The 20,684-nt window shown below is 38.9% G+C and overlaps 1 protein-coding gene across 6 annotated transcripts in view; it reads right to left on the bottom strand.

Annotated features, from left to right (window-relative positions):
• CNKSR2 (connector enhancer of kinase suppressor of Ras 2) overlaps positions 1-20,684 on the bottom strand; it is a 215,176-nt gene that overhangs the window by 99,920 nt on the left and 94,572 nt on the right. For 4 of the 6 annotated variants that reach the window (XM_071749682.1, XM_071749687.1, XM_071749663.1 and 1 more), the window contains exon 8: positions 17,942-18,010. The exons of the other annotated variants lie outside the window; for them this stretch is intronic. In XM_071749682.1, the coding sequence (XP_071605783.1) occupies positions 17,942-18,010 (69 nt within the window). The remainder of the gene's footprint in view (positions 1-17,941; positions 18,011-20,684) is intronic. 6 annotated transcript variants of the gene reach the window in all.

Genomic DNA, 20,684 nt, shown 5'->3' with positions numbered 1-20,684 from the left:
TTGAAATATTCTAGAATTAAGAACCTGACTAACATGGAAAGCAACAAGCCTTTATTTAGGAACACAGGATAGAACTTCCTGAATACTTTGCCTTTTTGAAAAAAGTAATTCATACATTAAAACGTGTACATGTAAAACTCAAGACAATGTCTTCAATCTAAGTAATACCTGATTTTGGGTACCTAGCTTGAAATGTTTTAAGATATTCAGTCCCTGCACTTTCAAGTTTGGCACCTAGAGTGGCAATACACAGAACCATACATCCCTTGAAAATCTTTGCATGTATACTTAAAAAGTTACTGTTTCTATAAACCTGACAGCTTTTCTACCTTTTTGTCTCTCTCCACTTGTAAAAAAAAAGTGTTTTTTTCTAATGTTTAAAGGATCACAGTTACAGATATTTTCCTTCTTTTGTAACTTGTACAAGATCAGTGTTAAGAAGAAAAATATCTAACTCAGATGTGTAATTACTGAAAAAACATCTAGAATTCTGAAATTATAAGGTAATACAACCATAAAAGGGTTAATCTATATCCTGCCAATACATTAAAAAAAAAAAAAAAGAGCAATGTGAATAAAGAGAATGCAGATTTTCCTTATCATTGGTATAGTGCAACAGAACACAAACACATAATTGTTACTTGTGCTTAGGCAAGGTAAACTCATGAAACTCATGGTGCTTGTTTCAAGCTATTATTTTCCTATTACACTGAAAGCCACTTTGCTTAATATCCCTTATTTTAAGAGCTGATACTCCCACATGAGCATGCCACTTGAGTCAAAACTAATGCTCACCAACAATCCTGGATTACAGACGTGGTTAAAACTTCACCACTCTTCCTTAGCTACTATGAACCCACCTGTCCTGTTTTACGTCCAGGATGAACTTCTGCAGTCATATGCAGTAACAGTAAATGAAGAAACAGAGAGATGACAACATGCATCTTTATGGTATATTTTTCAGCTTCCAAAGAAGATGCCCAGGCATGATGGAATTCTTACTTTCAGTCTAATGCACTCAGCATACTGCTATTACACTTCAAACAAAATGAAACATTGATATAACCAACTTCAGTACAACTCCCACATCCTGGTGAAGTCTCCCTTTTCTTTCAACAGTATTTTAACCAAGTCTCTGTTAAGTCCAAGCTATGGTTGTTAATAGTATGTTTTTATTTAAAAAACAAACAAAATAACCCAAAAAACAAAAAACCAAAAACCTTGCTATTTATAATAGTGTTTTCCTACTCGGAGAGACTTCCACCACCGTTTAGAAAAAAATATATTCTCTGCAGCTCCATAACATTACCTTGGGCATATGCAAGGTTTCATCTGCTACTCTAAAGAAGGAATTAAAGGTCTATGGTTCATGTAAAATATCTCTGTATGTAAGCTACTGTACGTTTTAATTCACTAACGTAAAAATCTGCAGACAGATTTCAGGAGAGGAATCCTGCTGAATAAAGCAGCATAGGGAGCCTTGAAGAGAACATGATGTGGCCCCAGTTACAGGGTCAGGATGCAAAATTCTTGCCATTTAAGTTGCTAGGATGCTGCATGTGAAAGCTGTGCTTTAAAGCCATCTGTTTCTCACTGAAATAGCCAGAGGAATATAAATAAAATTACTGGTTTTTTTGTTATGTTAGCAGTTTTAAAATTCTTTCAAATGCACTTTCACACTTTGCAGAGATAAACTTTATCATGTATTTCAACTGTGCATTACATTGCAATAAAAGGGAGATTATCTAGTATCTTTTTGAGAGTTAGGGGGATTAAAGGAAAAAAAATCACTTCAAAGCACAGAATCTGCTGTATTTAATTTAGAAGCTCATTAATATAAACAATTTAACTTAATTTTTCACAGGAAAATTCTGAGTTTACTATAAATGTCAAATGAAGTTCATCCTTAACTTTTACGTCATTCTCTGACAGGAGTTTTCTGGCTGGTTCAGTCCTTGCTTGCTTCTCATCTTTTGAATACAAATGACTAAATTGGTCTAAGAGGAGCAAGTCACATAAAAGGCTGTCAACAATAAATTGAAGGGTATTGACATCCATGTAGGAAGTACGCTCTTCAGTTCCCACAAAGTTTAGAACCCATCAAAATCCATATTGACACAGACTAAGCAGAAGGAATCTTATCTGAGAAGGTCAGGTTAGAAAGGGGAAAAGGTACTGAATGTATCTAGAAATGAAAACTGTTTTCTAGAAATCCATTTTAGTGACATGGAGTATATACTTTCTTTTAAGTGTGATTTGAATTAATTTTTTCTAATCTCTCCTGGTGTACACTTGCAGCCCAGAAAGCCAACTGTATCCTTGGCTGCATGAAGAGGAGCGTGTCCAGGAGGTTGAGGGAGGTGATTCTCCCCCTCTCCTCTCATGAGACCCCACCTGGAGTACTGAGTCCAGTTCTGGAGCCTTTATTACAAGAGAGACATGGATGTGCTGGAGTGTGTCCAGAGAAGGGACACAAGGATGATCAGAGGGCTGGAGCTCCTTTCCTGTGCACACAGACTGAGAGAGTTGGGGTGATTCAGTCTGAAGAGGACAAGGCTCTGAGATGACCTTATTGTAGCCTTCCAGTATCTGAAGGGGCCTACAAGAAAGCTGGTGAGGGACTTTTTAGGATGTCAGGTAGTGAGAGGACTAAGGGGAAGAGATTCAAATTAGAGCAGGGCAGATTTAGATTGGATGTTAGGAAGAAGTTCTTCACCATGAGGGTGGTGAGACACTGGCACAGGTTGCCCAGAGAGGTGGTGGAAGCCCCATCTCTGGAAATTTTTAAGGCCAGGATGGATAGGGCTCTGAACAACCTGATCTAGTGGGAGCCTATGTCAGGGGAGTTGGAATTAGATGATATTAAAGGTCTTTTCCAACCCTGAAAATTCTATGATTCTACGATCTACCCCTTCTCATTAACAACACAGTTATCAATTCTCAACTTCTAATCAAGTTTTTGGGCAGAGGTTTCAATGTCCCTAACATATCCTTTATCTTGCTCACATAGTGCAAAAGCAGATGGTAATAGGAAAGTTTCATTATTAGTTTGAAAGTTCAATGATAAAAGGACTACATTAGCAGTCAACTCTACTTACATTAAAATGATGGAAACAATATATTTTTAAATTAGTGCTCTGTAATGATTTTTAAGCACCAAGCAAGATACTGTCACTTGCATTAAAATAAATCTACATTGCTAAACCAAGTGCCCTCAACAAGCTGTAGTCAGGAGAAGTCTCTTTAGCAGCAGCCCAAGCCCAGTGCTGGGTTTTTTGCAGCACCTGAATTGCTCCCAGCTGCCAGCACAGCTCATGGCCGAGCACAGAGGAGAGCAGCCTGGGTGTTGGGCACCATGCACAGGCACATCCAGTTCCTGGGTTACACTGGGAGCCCCTGGACAGGGAGAGGAAGAGCACCCACTTCATGCTTGCAGGCCTGGGTGGCCCTAAGAGCACAGCACACCTTGTGATACATGGGAGCTTAGGGCAGGATGGTCCACAGAGTTTTTTTTGGAAGGTCTATGGGCTCAAGGGGCAGCAAGGGAAGGTGAAGGTGGCACACAAAGATATGGGAACTAGAGAGAAAGTGAGAGAGCACCACAGGGGTGCCCTGAAGGGTTGTCCTGAGGAATTCCTGCTGAGTTGATTACAGCACCTTTGCTGGAGGCAAAGTAAGGATACAAAGGGTAGCTCATGCCACCTGAGGAGCAATACCCCAAGGCCAGGTGAACGGTGCTGCTGGGGGAAGAACCAAAAAGTAGGGCAATGCTTTGAACTTGGAGAAGCAAGCCTTCAGGCAGGGTACCTGCAGCATCAGCATCAATTTCTCCAATACAATTTCTCATCTCATTCACCACCACACATTTGCAGCCAAGCTGGGAAGCCTCACCAGCATCCTCCAGAGGATTTGAACCATTCAGGTTCAGATTCAGGACTTGGAACCATTCAGGTTGCTTCTGTGGGGCAAGACAAGCATGTGGGAGCTCTGTGCAGCTGCCCTTAACTCTGACATCCCTCCTCGACTATTCTGCGTCTCCCTCTTGCCTTCCACTGGCTTCTCCACCACTTGGGATATGTCAGCATCCTCTACCTCAAATAGCAGAAAGTTTGATAGGGGGGTGCTATCAAACTTCTGCAGACACTATCTGGAAAAAGATGTTGCTGAGCAAGATGAGACATATTTTAAAAGACCCCAATTATTCTTTGGCTTGCAGCAAGAACATCTGGATGACAATATTACACTGTCCTGAAATGGAACCTTCATTTTGAATTCCAATTCTAAATTGCCAAGAATTTCAACATTTTAATCTAGTAAAAGTTGCTCTTAAAGTAATGACCTTTTTTCTTAGATGAATCTATTGCCCTGTTTATGACAAGATTGGAAAATTGGTAGCAATCTTCCCATTTTCTGAAAGTAAGCTAGACTATCCATTGAAAAGTAAGCAAGACCATTCATTGATTCCTGTGAGCAATGCTGTTATGAGCCAGAGAGGAGCTCTGTAAAATATTAGTATGCAGGCAGCTCAAATAGAATTTGCATGGACCTAACCCAAGTATTCTTAGTATTCTACAAGACCCAGTCTGAAAAATCCAGCATAGGAAACCAAGGAGCAGCTGCATCATTTAAAAGCAGCGTGCAAATCTAATGAACATTGAAACTCTGTAATCCAGACGGTGGAATTATAATCAAATGATAAATAGATCAGAGTCCGTATTTTTACAGGTGTGTTCCTTCTCAAAAGGTCACCAGAGTCCCATGAAAGTTGGTGAGAGCTTTCTGCTTCCATAAAGAGAATTTTTTTTTCCAGTTACAGTAATTGATTCCTTACTTGCAGATTTGTAAAAGGGAAAAGTAGTAATATCTCTGCTCTTCTGAAGGAAAAGTATGCTAAACATAAACTGTAAGGCTGTTTGCTATTTTCTTCTGAAGCAAACATGCAAAATCCACTCTAGCGTTAATTTTTTAAAAGTTGTTGAAATGGGAAAATAAAAAAAATTCTTATTTTTTAATGTTGCCTTTTTAAGTGGAATGCAGCCAGAGCTCTTTGGCTTATCTAACATTCAAGGCTTTAAGCTTTTACTCCTGTTTGATCTAAAAACCATCAGAATTTCTAGGAGGAAAGTGTATTTACCTAAGATATGTGTGTTTTTTAAAGATCTCCCATATCTATCACCAATCTTGCATTTTATAAAAAGAAAAAAAGAAAAAAAGAAAAAGGAAAAAAAAAAAAGATTAGTGCATAAGAAAATAAACACCACACAACACGGCACTTGAAATCACTGTCTATCAAACTTAGCACGCTGTTAAAAAAGTCAGAATCTGACAAGAAACTATCTGGCATCATGCTGTTAAATTAACAGATTGATTTCCATGAACACTGGCCAGAAACAAGAATGGTCAGCTGGCAGCCCTGTGAAACAAATATGTTAGCAGCAAACATCTCCTTCCCTTCCCCAACTGCAGCTGCCTGAAAAGACTGAAAAATAATGAAAAGCCATAGGTCTTCTGCCTCCAGAAAATACTGTTGGATGAGGAAACCAAAGAAGGATGTTTACAACAAGGACTACCGCAGAGATGAAAGCTGCATCTGTATGCAGTAGGAAAAGCAGTGTCAGGAGAGTAGCAGATGCCTTTCAGGGATTTATCCAGCTTCTTAGGTGGCCATGATAATGAACGCCCATGGTTACATAACAGCTTTCTCCCAAATGCTGCAATTCTAATTAAAGAGTATATTGACTATATTATTTAAATAAATGCAACTTTAATCCTGTGTTAAAGGAGCCAGTTCTGTTCATCCATGGAGTGTCACTGATCATACTGCACTGTATCCACTATGGCTGCGGTTCCCAGACCATGGCACTGAGTGCCACATCCAGTCTCTTTTTAAATACCTCCAGGGACGGAGAATCCACCACTTCTCTGGGCAGCCCATTCCAATGCCTGATCACCCTCTCAGTAAAGAAATTCTTTCTAATGTCCAACCTAAACCTCCCCTGGCACAACTTGAGACCGTGCCCTCTTGTCTTGCTGAGAGTTGCCTGGGAAAAGAGACCAACCCCCCCCTGCCTACCCCCTCCTTTCAGGGAGTTGTAGAGAGTGATGAGGTCTCCCCTGAGCCTCCTCTTCTCCAGGCTGAACACCCCCAGCTCCCTCAGCCTCTCCTCATAGGATCTGTGCTGGAGTCCCTTCACCAGCCTGGTTGCCCTCCTTTGGACCTGCTCCAGGACCTCGATATCCTTCCTGAACGGAGGGGCCCAGAACTGGACACAGTACTCGAGCTGTGGCCTCACCAGCACTGAGTACAGGGGCAGACTCACTTCCTTAGACCTGCTGGCCACGCTGTTCCTGATACAGGCCAGGATGCCATTGGCCTTCTTGGCCACCTGGGCACACTGCTGGCTCATGTTCAGCTTCCTGTCACTCCAGACTCCCAGGTCCCTCTCTGCCTGGCTGCTCTCAGCCACTCTGTGTCCAGCCTGGAGCTCCCCATGGGGTTGTTGTGGCCAAAGTGCAGGACCCGGCACTTGGCCTTGTTGAACCTCATCCCATTGGAATCAGCCCAACTCTCCAGTCTGTCCAGGTCCCTCTGCAGAGCTCTCCTGCCTTCCAGCTGATCGACACTTCCCCCCAGCTTAGTGTCATCTGCAAATTTGCTGATGATGGACTCAGTCCCCTCATCTAAATCATCAATAAAGATATTAAACAGAACTGGTCCCAACACTGATCCCTGGGGGACACCACTAGTGACTGGCCACCAACTGGATGCAGCACCGTTCAGCACCACTCTCTGGGCCTGGCCCTCCTAACCCAGCACAGAGTGCTCCTGTCCAAGCTGTGGGCTGACAGCTTTTTCAGGAGAATGCTGTGGGAGACGGTGTCAAAGGCCTTGCTGAAGTCCAGGTAGACTCCATCCACAGCCTTCCCCTCATCCCTCAGGTGGGTCACCTGATCATAAAAGGAGATCAGGTTGGTCAGACAGGACCTGCCCTTCCTAAACCCGTGCTGGCTGGGTCTGATCCCTTGCCCATCCTGCAGGTGCTGTGTGATTGCCCCCAGGATGATCTGCTCCATAACCCTGCCAGGCACTGAGGTCAGGCTGACGGGCCTGTAGGTTTCCAGGTTCTCCATCCGTCCCTTTTTGTGGATTGGTGTGACATTCGCCAACTTCCAATCATCTGGGATGTCCCCAGTGAGCCAGGAATGAAGTCTATTGAAGAAAATTGCATCCTTTACTTGAGCAGATCCTAATGTTTCTTTAAAACTTTTGCTTGCTACCACTAAACTGTAAAATAAGTAATTTTTATATTAATGTTTGGCACAGTAAACTAAAGCTCACACTGAAAAGATAGTCCCAAGAATAAACTAAATTAGCACCCAAATTGACAGCTGAATACAGATGTCACTGCTCTAATTAAGCTTCTCTAATCACCTTTCTTCATCAGAAAACTTATCTGATCCAGAGCATAACTTCTGACTTTGCTCCCTTGCTTTTATAATTCATCAAAATTCAACAGACATCACAAATGTTAGTAACATGACTACAGAGCACCATAGTAATGAAGACAAACATCTGTTTTACCCCTGTGGGAACTGCAACTTGAATTATCCAGAACAGAATCAGTTCTGCATTGAAGCTTGGACATTGTTTTATACAAACACTTACTTTTCACTGATATAATCAACCTTCAGTTCAGAGCTACCTCACTGTTTTGCTTTTGAGTCATTGCTAGCAACATCCTATAATAAAACAATGAGTATATTTGTTTGGAACAGCAAAGACTCCAACTTAATGGGTTTGATTATAATGTATATACCTGATATAAAGTCATACACTTATTTCAGGGTATGGCTCAAAAAAATGGGGTTGATTTCAGTTCACTGCTTTGGTGTACATCTGAAATCTGAAGCATACTCCCTTGCTTGGGTACCTGCTCTTCCCCACAGTGCTTGGCTGCTGCCAGCACAATGACTGTGAGGCATCTGTCTCTTCAGCCAGGAGTATAAATAACCAGAAGAGACAGGTAGTGCCAATTTGTAGGGTTTCCAACCACTTGCTGAATGTAGAACTCAGCATTATTTATCCTCAGAGACTAAATTCAGTCTGTTAAACCCTGGAGGGTTGTTTTAAGTACCAAGATGTGCACAATTTTAGGCTTAAGGCCTTCCCTGAAGGTAAAGCACTCTGGTGAAGGGAACACATGAGTATAAAGGCAAGTCATACAACAGACAAGAAACCATCAGGTCCCTACATTGGGAGGAAGAAAACAAGAGTATTGATCCCTATTCCTAGTGACCACTTTTTTTGTGTAGTAGAAATGCAATACAAACTACACATACACTGCAGAAAACAGGGTCTGAAAGCCACATTACTATGAGCAGGACTTACACATTCTTCAGCAAGGGAACAGACATTAAATTATTATGAATAAGGTGCTCTCACCATAGTTCTTACTTGGCCTCACTTTCAGGATCTCCCATGGAACATATGGAGAGTTCAGGGGCCCACCTCTATTTAAATGGGGATCCTGGCACAGGAAAGACCTCCATTGCCTTAGAGGAGACATTTCAGCATCCCTCGTGCTGTGCCACAGTGCTAAAGAAACATTATGGCTGAGTAGGAAAGTGCTGCTTAATGCCTATGAGTTGGCAGTACAAGCGAAAGGCTTAAGGCAAGATTTAGGCAAACTGGATTGCACCCCATTTTCCCCACAGATTAAGCTGCAGTCGTGGTGTTGGTGACTTCATCCTTCCTGGAAGATGGGAATGGACAAGTTCTGCACATTTCATGCAATATAAAGAGCACAGTCTTCCAGAATGACCCTGTATATTAACCCACCACAACCAGGCTCACCTTACAGTAACTCTCTTGTGCCACAGTGTGCTTCCATCTCACACGGGGAATTTGAGGCGTTTGTGTGTGTGTGTGTGTGTGTGTGTCTGTATTGTATATTCTCACATTTAAGTTCCCAAAATGGTTGTCCTGGTATTTAACCAATAAATATATATAAGTGTCCTGGTTTGGTCCAGGATAAAGGTGATTTTCTGTCTTGTACTTTTGCTTTCAGCTAAGTCTCCTGTAAGTAGCTGCACTTGCTGAAATTAACAGCAAGTTTCTCAGATATTGTCTGCTTCTAGGGCTGATAACACTCAATGTTTATAGTTACAGCTAGAGAATGGTGTGCAGAGCCAAGGCCACCGCTCAGTTCTGAGGAATATTTTGCCCTCCAGAAGGAGAAAAGGAGTAAAAGGGTCACACCTGCAGCCTTTCCTTGGGGAGGAACGGACAAGATAGATGCCAAAACTGACCAAACGGAGTATTCCATCGCATACACGTCATACTCAGTATAAATTTGAGGGATCACGAGGGTCAAACCCCTTTCCTTCTTTCTGTTTCCCCTTCTTCACCTGTCCCTGTTTGCTTCAGCATCCTGGAAGGATTCCGTCTGTTCCTCTGCCTTTGGTCCTGATCTGTGCCTGAATCTGTGTGTTCCTGCCTCCAGCTCCTGACTGCTGCCGACCCCAGGAGTCCAACCTGGACTTTCCCAGGGCTGCCCTGCAGCCTCGGTGGTGACGTGAGAGTTTTTGGGGGAAAGCGGAAGGAATACGTATATATATAACGCATATAATTTTCCTGTATATTTGTATATATATTTAGTAATTTTTCCTATTTATCATTACTGCTTCATTAAAGCTGTGTAGTTTAGTTTCCAAGCCATAAGTCTCTCTCCCTTATTCCCTCTCCTTTCTTTATCAGGAAGGGGAGAGGGGTTAATAGAGAGCATCTGTTACTCGGTTTAATTGATGGTCCAGTGTTAAACCGTGACAATAAGCATGCATGCATACACAAGTATATAAATAATTTTGTTTCAGATTAAATTTAGATTATCACACCCTAGTAATTTAAGATTATTCCAGTTCATCAGTAATTCCAACAGTCTTTGACTGCCCCCTTTTCAACATATATATTACCTGAGATTCCTAGCTGCCCTGCAGCTACTAATGGCTGTCTTTGAAACAGATATTTCTTGAGACTGAATTCATACAGTGAAAATAAACCAACATGTGTACAAAGAAATTGTAAAAAAAATAATCCTTAAAGATTACTAATATTCAAACAAACTCAAAAAAAACCAAACCCCACAAAAAAAAAACCAAACAAAAACAACAAAGCAAAAAGCCTTTCATTCAAATGAAAACTTTTTAGCAACAGTTAACTAAGGGGAGGACAGGCATACGGAGTTAAAGGAAATTGTCACAATAAAATAGCAATTATTTAACCATCAGAGTCCTTTTTTTGCTCCATTTTACTTCTGTTAAAATAATCAGCCATAGACTATGGAGAGTGTTCTAGCAGGTGGGGTTTTCTAAGCCAGTACTGAGGGTTTTTTTATTTTAATAAAAAATTACATATCCAGAGTACATCTACTCTAATCAGGCATAGAATTTCCTTGCTTATTTTTTCTTCCCTCATGATACAGCATTAACTTGCTTTTCTTACTCTTTTGATCTACTTTTACAACAGGCATCACCATCTTACACTTCCTCACAATTACCTCCTAACTTCATCAGAGTAAGCCAATGAATTATGCAACAGATGACCAGGCTGGAACCTGAAGATCAGCTGTGCAATTTACACAGCTGCTACCCACACAAAGCACAGAGGTATCCTCTAAATACCTCTGCTGAACCCTAACTCATACATTTTCTAGGCTATGCATCACTGTAATATCAGCCAATTAATCTGCACAACTTTAAAGAGACCTCTCCTTGCCTTTAATCTCCTCTACACTGTACTTGAATTTTCAGTAATTCCAGTAGCAGTAATTTTATTACCTGCAGAATAATACTTGCCTTCCTTGCCCAATCCACATCCCTGAACTTACAGCAAGCCTTTTAACCTGTTCTTAGGAGACAAAAGGAAAGTAATGTAGCCTGTATTCAGTTCAATGGTCATCAACACAGCTACATGTTATATGCTACCTGGGCATAAAACATATGCTCCAATCATATATACCACACATCAGAGACTATGAAATTTTGGAAGAAACTGCAGAATTTACAGTATTCTCACTACTGAGAACATACTGTTAACATTGTAATTAAGAATGCCTGCAAATAAAAAATGTACCAAGATCAATGTCAGAAGCAACTACACTATGAGAGTATGGAAATAATTCTTATCAGAAACATATATATAGAGAGAGCTGTTCGCAGCACATTGTCTTTCAGTATTTTTGCTGGAAATACTAATACCATTTACAGCACCTCTTGGAGGACTGTGTTTTTTGTGGTTTGTTTTTTTTTTTTACAGAAACACTACCAATGGGGAATAAAAGCAAATCATAACCACTATAATAAATAAATAAATTAAAATGCATAATTTCCCAGTATGTTCTGTGCAGAAAGATGAATTTAACAATTAGAACACTGATATGCTCCACAGAATACTGCAGCAGCTCTTAGCGGGTACACTCTCAAGAGTGTGGCCACAAATATAACTTGCAAAAAAATATTTTACTTGTCTATGGACTCAGTAACTTGGCTATCCCCTGTGATGAGACTCTGAAGGCCAGATGACCACATTTACAGAAAAAGCCAACTGGAATCGCAGCAAAATGCTTACTACAATGTCACTGCTTCTAAAAGAGACATTGGTGCCTTCAAAGTCAGCTCAGCTGTGTATTTCCAAACAGTAGTCAGGGCCATACAGAGAAGTCTATGTCATCAGTTACTAAAGACTAAATTTTTTTCATGTAAAAAGTAATGAAAGAACTCAACAGTCTGCTGAATGATTATTTGGATGTGTTCATCCAATCACATGAGTAAAGTGCCAGAGCTCAATGATGATAGAGTTGTCCATTCTAGGGTGAAACCAAGAAAAAAGTCTGGTTTTGAGTGAGCTGTGGGACACAGTGAATGGCAACAGGTGACAAGACCACAACCAGCTGGCAGGGAATACTCTTCAAATACAGTGCATGGCCACTGAACCCATGTCTCAGTCATAGGAGAAGACTGGCATCTCATGCTGCACTGGTTTCTTCTATCACATCCTGAAAGGATTTGTATAGTAATTTGAAGTTCTCATTGCTTGACTGCCACACAGCTACATCAATAGGGTATCAGTCCTACAGATGAGGTTTAACATGGCATATTCTTCAAGTACTGTAGTGCACCATAACTGCAGAAGATGGACAGAAGATCTAAGAGCACACTCCAAGAGAGATGTTTGTGCCTGGGTCACAGGACCTGATGCCTCTCATGAAGCCTGAGGCAGCAAGGAGCGGTTTCCACAACTTGTGACTTAGAAGTGACCCTGTCAGTGCTCCTTTTCCATTTTGGGACACAATCAACCAGGTTTATCACTTTCAGCTAAGCTGAGCAGGTTGATTTTAAGGCAGAAGAGCTCACATAGTTAAGCTCTGCTATCATCAGGTAGCTGCTGAAAGGCAGCCCAGCATGGCTTTTGGCTGTACCTGAGCTAATTGGACTGGCTGGTGACACAGGTGTGTAGTTAAGTGTGAAAATTTCACATGGAGTGAACAAAGGGAAATAATTTAAAGTTTGGAAGAAACACTAAGCAGCGTGGGCTAGCCAGGCTTCTGATGCTCTAACACAGATGTGACAATAACATCAGTTTGTCAGCTGATTTGTGGTGCCAGAGTGAGAAGTACAAGTGGACGCCCTCACTGATGCAGAACACTGTTTCTGTAAAAATGAGTCTGTGCTCATCAAAGCAGTGTGTGTTCCACACAACAACTCCAAACAAGCCTCAGGGATCAATGGAAGACAGATTCCATGGGCAAGAGCATCCAGTGTTTGTGCTGCATAAATGGCAAGAAAGTCCTTTCCCATTCAAACTCCAAAATCCAAGTCTGAGAGAGAGGGGCAGTTCTCAAAGCAGAGATACTTCATTGGTGGAATTGCTGCCAATGACCTCCATTAACTTTATTTTCCCACACATTTATTTCATTTGAAAAATATTTGTAGAAAGCTAAAATGAAATCTATCTACATAAACACACATGCATACTTTTCTAACACCTTAGAAGACTAATTCCTACCATCTCTTCAGAATACCTGAGAATCCCTTCTCTCTGGAGAGTATTTTTTGGAAAGGACAATGTAAGTCATCTGCAAATCTGTGAAATTTGTCAAGTTGCTTCTCTTTTTCATTTATACTCATGTAAAAACATCTGCACTCACCATGGAGAAACAAAAGATAATCTTCCCTCACACATTTCATTTCTGCAACATCACACTCCACTAACATGGGATATAACTTGTATTTCTGTGTGTATATGCACATCTATGTAGAAATGAGATCATAAGTAACACCACATAATTTTGACACAAAATCCATGTTAAAGGGAACTGCAAATTCACAAAAAAATTACTGCTTTTGAGTATATCATGACAATTCAGTTCCTTTGTCAGTATTATACAATACCTATGGAGAATGTAAAGGAAGTATAAAGAATTCAAGTAAAAATTTGAGAGGTAATTTAGAAGAGGGACTAAATTTGGCAAAATCAAAGTACGGTCTTCGTATCCCGACAAAATACAGAGTGTTCAGAACAGAGCCCTACAGGGAACTGAGTTATTTTCATAAAAACTTCCTTTAACACTTCTAAATAGGCTTAAAAAGCTTTTAGGTGTAAATCTCACCTACCTTTAAAATTAAGTATTCATGTTAATGTTTATCAAACCATTATAAACAGAGGGAGGCAAGGGTTTGGAAAGAATTACAAATAATTATTTGGGAGCTACTACTCTACCTCCTCTTTTATAAAAACACATTCATGACAGTGACAGAAAGCAGGTGAGCACAAACCATATTCCTTTTGAACTTTCATGGTCTGCACTGTTTCATTGTTCAAATCAAACATCATCTGAGGATAAAATTTTAAATGAAAGATGTCACTAGTGGAAATTATTTTATAAGGTGTTCAATAGTTAATACCAAAATCTTGGACTGTCAGTGCTGTCTCCTCCCTTACACTCTCCCAGCCCACATCCCCATAAGTATCTCTACAAAACACAATTTCCTTCAAAGCCAAGCTAATAAGGCTTTAAATGAAATAAGTGTGTTCAAAAAACCTAGCTTGGATCTCAAACAGATCCTGCTAAGTAGTACAGAAAATCTGAATAACAGAAATACTTGCAGTAGATTTTTTCTACTTACAGATGTTTTGGGTTGTTTTTTTCCAAAATAAGACAACATCCACTGCAAACATTTTGGATGCATACGCTCCAAAGATTCATGTGCACCCAAATTTCAGCATTCCCTATCAGCTGGAATTTGCCAGGTGTCCACAAACCCTGAGAGGTTCTGTGGAGGATGGATTTTTTGCACAAACTGTACAGGGAAGCATAAAACCCGTTCCTCACTTTTTCTAAGCAAATATTGTCAGAGTGAGGATCTGGAGAAGTCTCATACTCTTCTTCAAGTATTCACACTTGCAGAAAAGCAAGTTTATCATGTAAATGATAAAAAATATCTCCTCAAAGCTTTTGAAACGCAAATATAATTCCAGCAAGTAAATAATTCCTGGACTTGGCTTGGCCATGAGAACTCACAGGAGTTTGCACAGTAAGAAACAAGCCATATGAAAATTTGGTGTTATCTACATATTGAACTATTACAAAAGATCCAATTTCAGATATAACTAATAGGTGTTAAAGACATTAAACATACCAGGTTCTACATGAAACATATGGATAACTTACTATATTTGTTTATTTTGCCAAATTAAACCTATTTTTTCCATCATCTATATTTGCACATTCTGGTGAGTTTTAGCAAGCATACACAAATTTTGGGACTCCACACATCTACCACATGTTATATCACACTTTCATTAAAATTATATGCAATGTGCCAAAAAATGCTTCCAAAATAAAGAAACCAGGCACAGAAGATTGCACAAGAACACTCTGCTACTCAAGAATTCTATCCTAAGTCTATACCCCCCGGTTTTCTGCTTGAAGTATTTTCTGTACTGCCTTATCAGTGATGCAGCCGGGAGGAGTACTGTGAATAGTAATAATTCATGTAAGCAATAGTATCATTTCCTGCACTTTTAGTTGGTTAAAAGGAGGACTGTCTTGAGGCAAAATACACCCTTAAATTATATATGGGCAGAAACACGAGCACTGTAACACAGTGCAAATTCTGAATCGCCTGAATAACTTTTTTTTTTGTTTACACTGGAAATACTTCAGAGAGACAGGCTTTTAGAGGAGACTAAGGATGGAATTTACAGGGAAGTCTAAGGGAAGACAGTGCCTAAATCCTTTGAATTTTAATTGGGGCAGTCATGCCTCTTAGTTACAGAGCTATGTAAAAAAAATTCCACTCTGTAAGGCAAAACTGACACAAAATTCACATAGGTGTCTAACCTCAATGAACCACAATTTAAAGGACAATTTTCTGGACATTAATTTTTCCCTGACTTTAGCCTTAATTTCATTGTTTTGTTATTTTAAAAATTCAGAAGATATTTACATTCCAGACATCCTGCCAGCAACAAGTGGAATAGATTTCACTATGCACTTTTTCTATCAACATAGCAAAAGATCAGGGCAATGACTTAAAATCCTTTGATTTCATTGCCAAATGAAATACTATGAAGACTTAAGCATCACTACAAGCAAACTGAGAATGTCTATTTCTGCAATAACTATTGAAATGTGATTCTTGTAAAAAATGTTAGAAAACAAGTTGGATTTTTAAAATAGTTAACATAGAATTTCTCTTCCTCATATTTGTATTCATTCTTTGAAAGATATAGTACTGAAAGCCAGTTATTAACTTCATTGTGACAAAGAGAATACACTGAAAATACAGAAAAAAGTTTTAACTCTAAAATAAAACAAAATTTAGTTTTTGTTTGGTTTTTTTTTTTTTTAGATTTTGATTCTCAAATTATGAGACAGCACCTAAACAATAGTTACCTCCCTATAGTTTTAGAGTTAGATCTTTAAAAATAGTTGAAAACTGTAGTCTGGGTTTTCAAATGCTGAGCAGTATTTTATAAATTTAATAAACAGAAAAGACAAGATGTAATATCTTCAGAATTCTTCATGTCCTAAGTAAGAATCACTGTAAGTAAGAATACCTCTTCTACCCAGAAAAACAAATGTCTACAACTGGCAGTAAATTCCTTATGACAGGGGCCAGTGTACAAAAGGACTGACTTAAAATCCTGCCAAAAAATATAAACATATTTTTAGAAAAGATCAAATACTTGGGCTCTACAAATTGGAAAGTGAACAAAATGCCCCTTTGTAAATGTTATGTGGGAGGTGCTATCACATTTCCAAAGGAATGATCGGTGACACTTGGTGTAGAAAGGAAGAATTAACATACAGGGAACTTACTTGTGTACAATATCAAAGATACCAATTATTATAATTATATTGTTTATACAACAAAGCAAGAGCATGTGTAAATACATGATTTAGCCTATTACTATACATATGCTCTGCACTAAATGTTACTGCTGAAAAATGAAATTTAAATGGATTGTTTTAGCTCCCTATGGTCCTTTTATCCTAGAACATCAGTGAATCTAGGTATTCTGTGGTGTTAGTTCTTGGTGCTAAAACACCCAAAAAAGTGCAGCCAACTAGGTAAGAAAACTCAAGGTTTGTCAAAATGCTTTTATTATTAGTGTTAGGAGTAAGAACCTGGCCCTTCCATCTAATAAATGCAGTGTATGTGCCAAGAAAATTACCTAGTTAATTGGAAATTTTCATGTGATAGGGCAACCTTGCTATATACCACCACTGGAATTTTTGACAACACTAGCTAGCATAAGGACTGAATGTTTGTTTATATGCTTCTTCAGATGTTTATACATATTAGTAGCCAAAGTAATAATCTTCTAAAATATTTTTCATATTATATTGTTGTCATAAGCTTTCATAGTGCAGAAAACCAAAGAAATTAGCCATCAACTGTACATGTTAAGTAATAATAATCACAGGATACACTGCATATGCAATTATACTTCATAGCTGAGAAGATAAATTCTCATCAGTTAAGTTCCACATATGTACAGTATGTTTGATAACAGACTTAGCTGGAGGGGATACTGAAATATTACACTAATATATGCAGAGGAGTTGACATGATGTACAATGGCCTAAAGCTAGAAGTGGAACCCCAGAAGGAATCACAAAACACACTTCTAAAAACAGGCTGCTCTCTTAATAATGGTGATCTAAGATTATTTGTTGTCATGTAACTAATACCTTATATTGATTTTCACTGTTCACATTATACTTTTAAAAAAAAGAATAATTGGTTTCTATACTGACAGTCTGATCTTTTGTTACCAAACTTCACCTTAGAAAAGGTAATTTTAATAGCTGATCAATCCTAAATAAAATCACCAGAAACTAACATGCATCTGTTCACACAAAGAGCAATTTGCATCGTACAAGTTTTCTTTCCTACCATATCTGTAATCTGTATTTAAATTAAATTAAGCACCCTAGACACACTATGGGAATCTTACATGCCTTGCATCTCAAAACCCATGTTCTACACATTCCTGTAAGTCTGGAAAATTTCCAGCTTCCAGGAAGTAATCTTGACCTTAAACCCACAAAGTCACAACAGTTCCAGCTCCCTGCAGCCCTTCGACCCAAACCTTCTGTTGCAGTAAAAGCAACTGCACAAGAAAGCAGAAAACACCCTAACATATATCCCAAGCCACAGCTATTTAGCCTAAATGGTTATCTCCAGTGATGCTCAGAGGACTGGAGCTTGAGAACTTAAAAACTATACAGTTTCAGAAGAGAAAAGAAAAATTTAGATGTTAGAATAAATAATAATCTATAAACACACATTTCTCTACACATTTCTTCTCTACACATGCTGATGTGCCATGACACCTCTATCTCCAATTGACACAGAACATAGGCATACATACCACAGTTTGGTGGTTAACTTGAATCACTTCATCCCCAGCATGGATTTTCTTGCACCGATCTGCAGGTGACTGAATTTAAAATAAAAGAGATGATAAAGAATACAGTTCTTACTGGTCATCATCTCTCTTTCAGCAGTATGATTGCTAAGCTATATAAATCAGGTTAGATTGGTAATGACATTCTAAAGAATTAAAGAAATATTCAATAAATAAATTCATTGTTGGAGAAAAATAACAAGTAGTATTGTACAGAATACAATCAAATGTTAAGAAGGGTGTTGTGTTTGTTGTTTTTTTAATACAGGGTAGCTGACTCCTAAGGATTTCTTTTTCATTTCATTCTGCCAAAAGAGTGCATGACATCTCTTAACTCCTGCTTTAAGCCAAACTTTGGCTTTTGAATTTTGAATCTTTTAAGACTAATTGGCAATTCCTCATAAAGAAATTTTCCAACATTGCCTTGTAATTCTGTAATGTTTCAATATGTTGCAGAGAAATTCAGTAAATTACTATTCTTCGAAGAGTACACAAGGAGAGAGTATTAGGTTAGGTAATAATTTGGAAGATGAGTTACATAGTAACTGAAGTTTCCCAGTCATTATTAGAGTGAAAGAAATGCACTGAATTCCTACAGAGATCACACTTTCAAAAACCAAAGTAGTTATCTTCTTTGCTTTTGCCTCAAAAAATACCCCAGGAGAACAAAACAAAATCCAAAGTAAAAACCTCTCAACAAATAACCCTGACCCACCACCATAACACAATAGCCCCCCGCCAAACTTTTCTTTCTTCTGCCTTCTGTATTTACAGTAGACCAACTGTTTTGTGATGGAAAATAACCCTAATTTTGAGGAAAATAAGTTCCTTCACAGGTCTTAGTAGGGTAACAACACTTTGCTATTTCTCTCAAGGCTGTGGCTGCCAGGCTGCAAAGGCATTTAATAAACTTAACAGTAGACAGCGAGATGGACGTTTTGAAAAAACTCAAGTAGATCAGGAGAAGATTTCCAAAAAGCTACTAAGACTTTTACAGAAAGGAATTAAATTAAATTCAATTTTAAATGAGATAGCTGGTCATCTAGAGACTATGCTCCAGGCCTTGACATATGGACTGTTTGTAAAAACCTATGTACCACATCTTCATTCAAAATATATGTCCCATAACTATGCCATGACTTTCTAGTACAATTCTACGTAATTCATGGCCTAAGTTAAAGACAGTGTTTAAATGGAAGATATATAAGGAAAACATGAGGCTGAAAGAAGGTCACTGATGAGTCAGTGCTAGGAGACATTTCTCAGAACATCCTAAATCAAGCTTGTTCATTATTAACATAATGAACAAAAGACTTGACTTGTTGTGTGTCATTTCAGCACTAAAGGTGTTAGCTATGTGAAAAATTTTAACACTGGTGACGATGTTCTACTGATCTACCTACTTTCACTACTTAGACTTACTCATTCATACCTCTAAAAATCTTTATCGTTCTCCTATGCAATACTGCTAATTTTTAGCTCAGATGTACATAGACCTAAGACTCTCAGAATATCAGTGCAACTGCATCTTGTGTCATTAGCCTTGAACTCTACAGACTTATGTTTGTATTATGATACAAACTTGCTCTTGTATTGAGTTCAGCACTTGCAGCTTCAATCTTGACCAAACACATATTTTGTGTAGCTGTTTGCCAAGCCAATAAATATGGTCTGAGACCCTCCAAAGTAGAGAAATCTACTTAAAAAATACCTCATTGCAATTATGCTTTGAGCACACTGAAAAGCATGGTAAAAATCATTTATAGAGGAGTCTCAAGGCTGTGGTCTTATGAAGAGGTTGCAACTCTTGTTCCTTACCACTTTTTCTCCCAAGAAGACAGACCTTGCTGTAAAGAAACAGTATCTTTTATCATCACTATTTATCATCACTATCAATAGAAAAATTGATAAGCTCTTTCTTTTTTCAGATGTACACATTAGTCATTAAGCAAAACATCCACTGAAGAAATCCTAGTAAGTGGAACAAAGTGTGTCACATCACAGCTTTATGTTCAATAGCTGGTAATTTGGTTCAGCAAGGAGTTGAACAACAGATGGAAATTACTTGTCACTGAGGTTCACACATGGATACTATACAAGATACTCAGAATCTGCTTGGAATTTAATCTTCGGAATCGATTTAGTTTTGTCCTTTAGGCTAAATCTTATCTTTGTCCTATTTCCCCAGTATACTCATACTTTCTGAAAGACTAGTTAGTTTAGACCTCCTGGAGCACACTTGCTTGCTGTGTGCCCAGCATGGAGGATTTTGTGCTATTTTTTCCAAGAGGCCTCTCTTCCCTGAGATCTAAGGGAAACATACAAACTCAACCAGTGCACAGTGCATCAGGACACTGGGAGCACCCCTTTTAAAGTTACACTGTTGTTGGAGATGCACTGCATGCTATTACTGATGAAAATACTCTTTTCTATTGGAAAACCAAATTACAGAATGTATATGTTTGAAGAATATATTTGTTCTGTGAATTAAAAAATCTCTCCAACATGCTCTAAAAGGGCTCTCTACTCAACAAGACAGCTGTAATCTCTTGCTGGACCAATACACCCTTTAGATTTCTTATTCCCAAACAAAGGAGAGAAGATGACAACCAGAAAGCTCAGCTTGCTCTAATGCTACAGGACCACCAGTGAGAAGCTCTTGCAGGGCAGTGACCTGTGAGGAATTCTGCTCTCTCACAGTTCACAT

The sequence above is a fragment of the Heliangelus exortis genome, chromosome 1, assembly GCF_036169615.1.
Source record: "Heliangelus exortis chromosome 1, bHelExo1.hap1, whole genome shotgun sequence".
NCBI lineage: Eukaryota > Metazoa > Chordata > Aves > Apodiformes > Trochilidae > Heliangelus > Heliangelus exortis.
The sequence above is the reverse complement of the archived record's forward strand: the minus strand, read 5'-3'. Positions and strand labels throughout refer to the sequence as shown.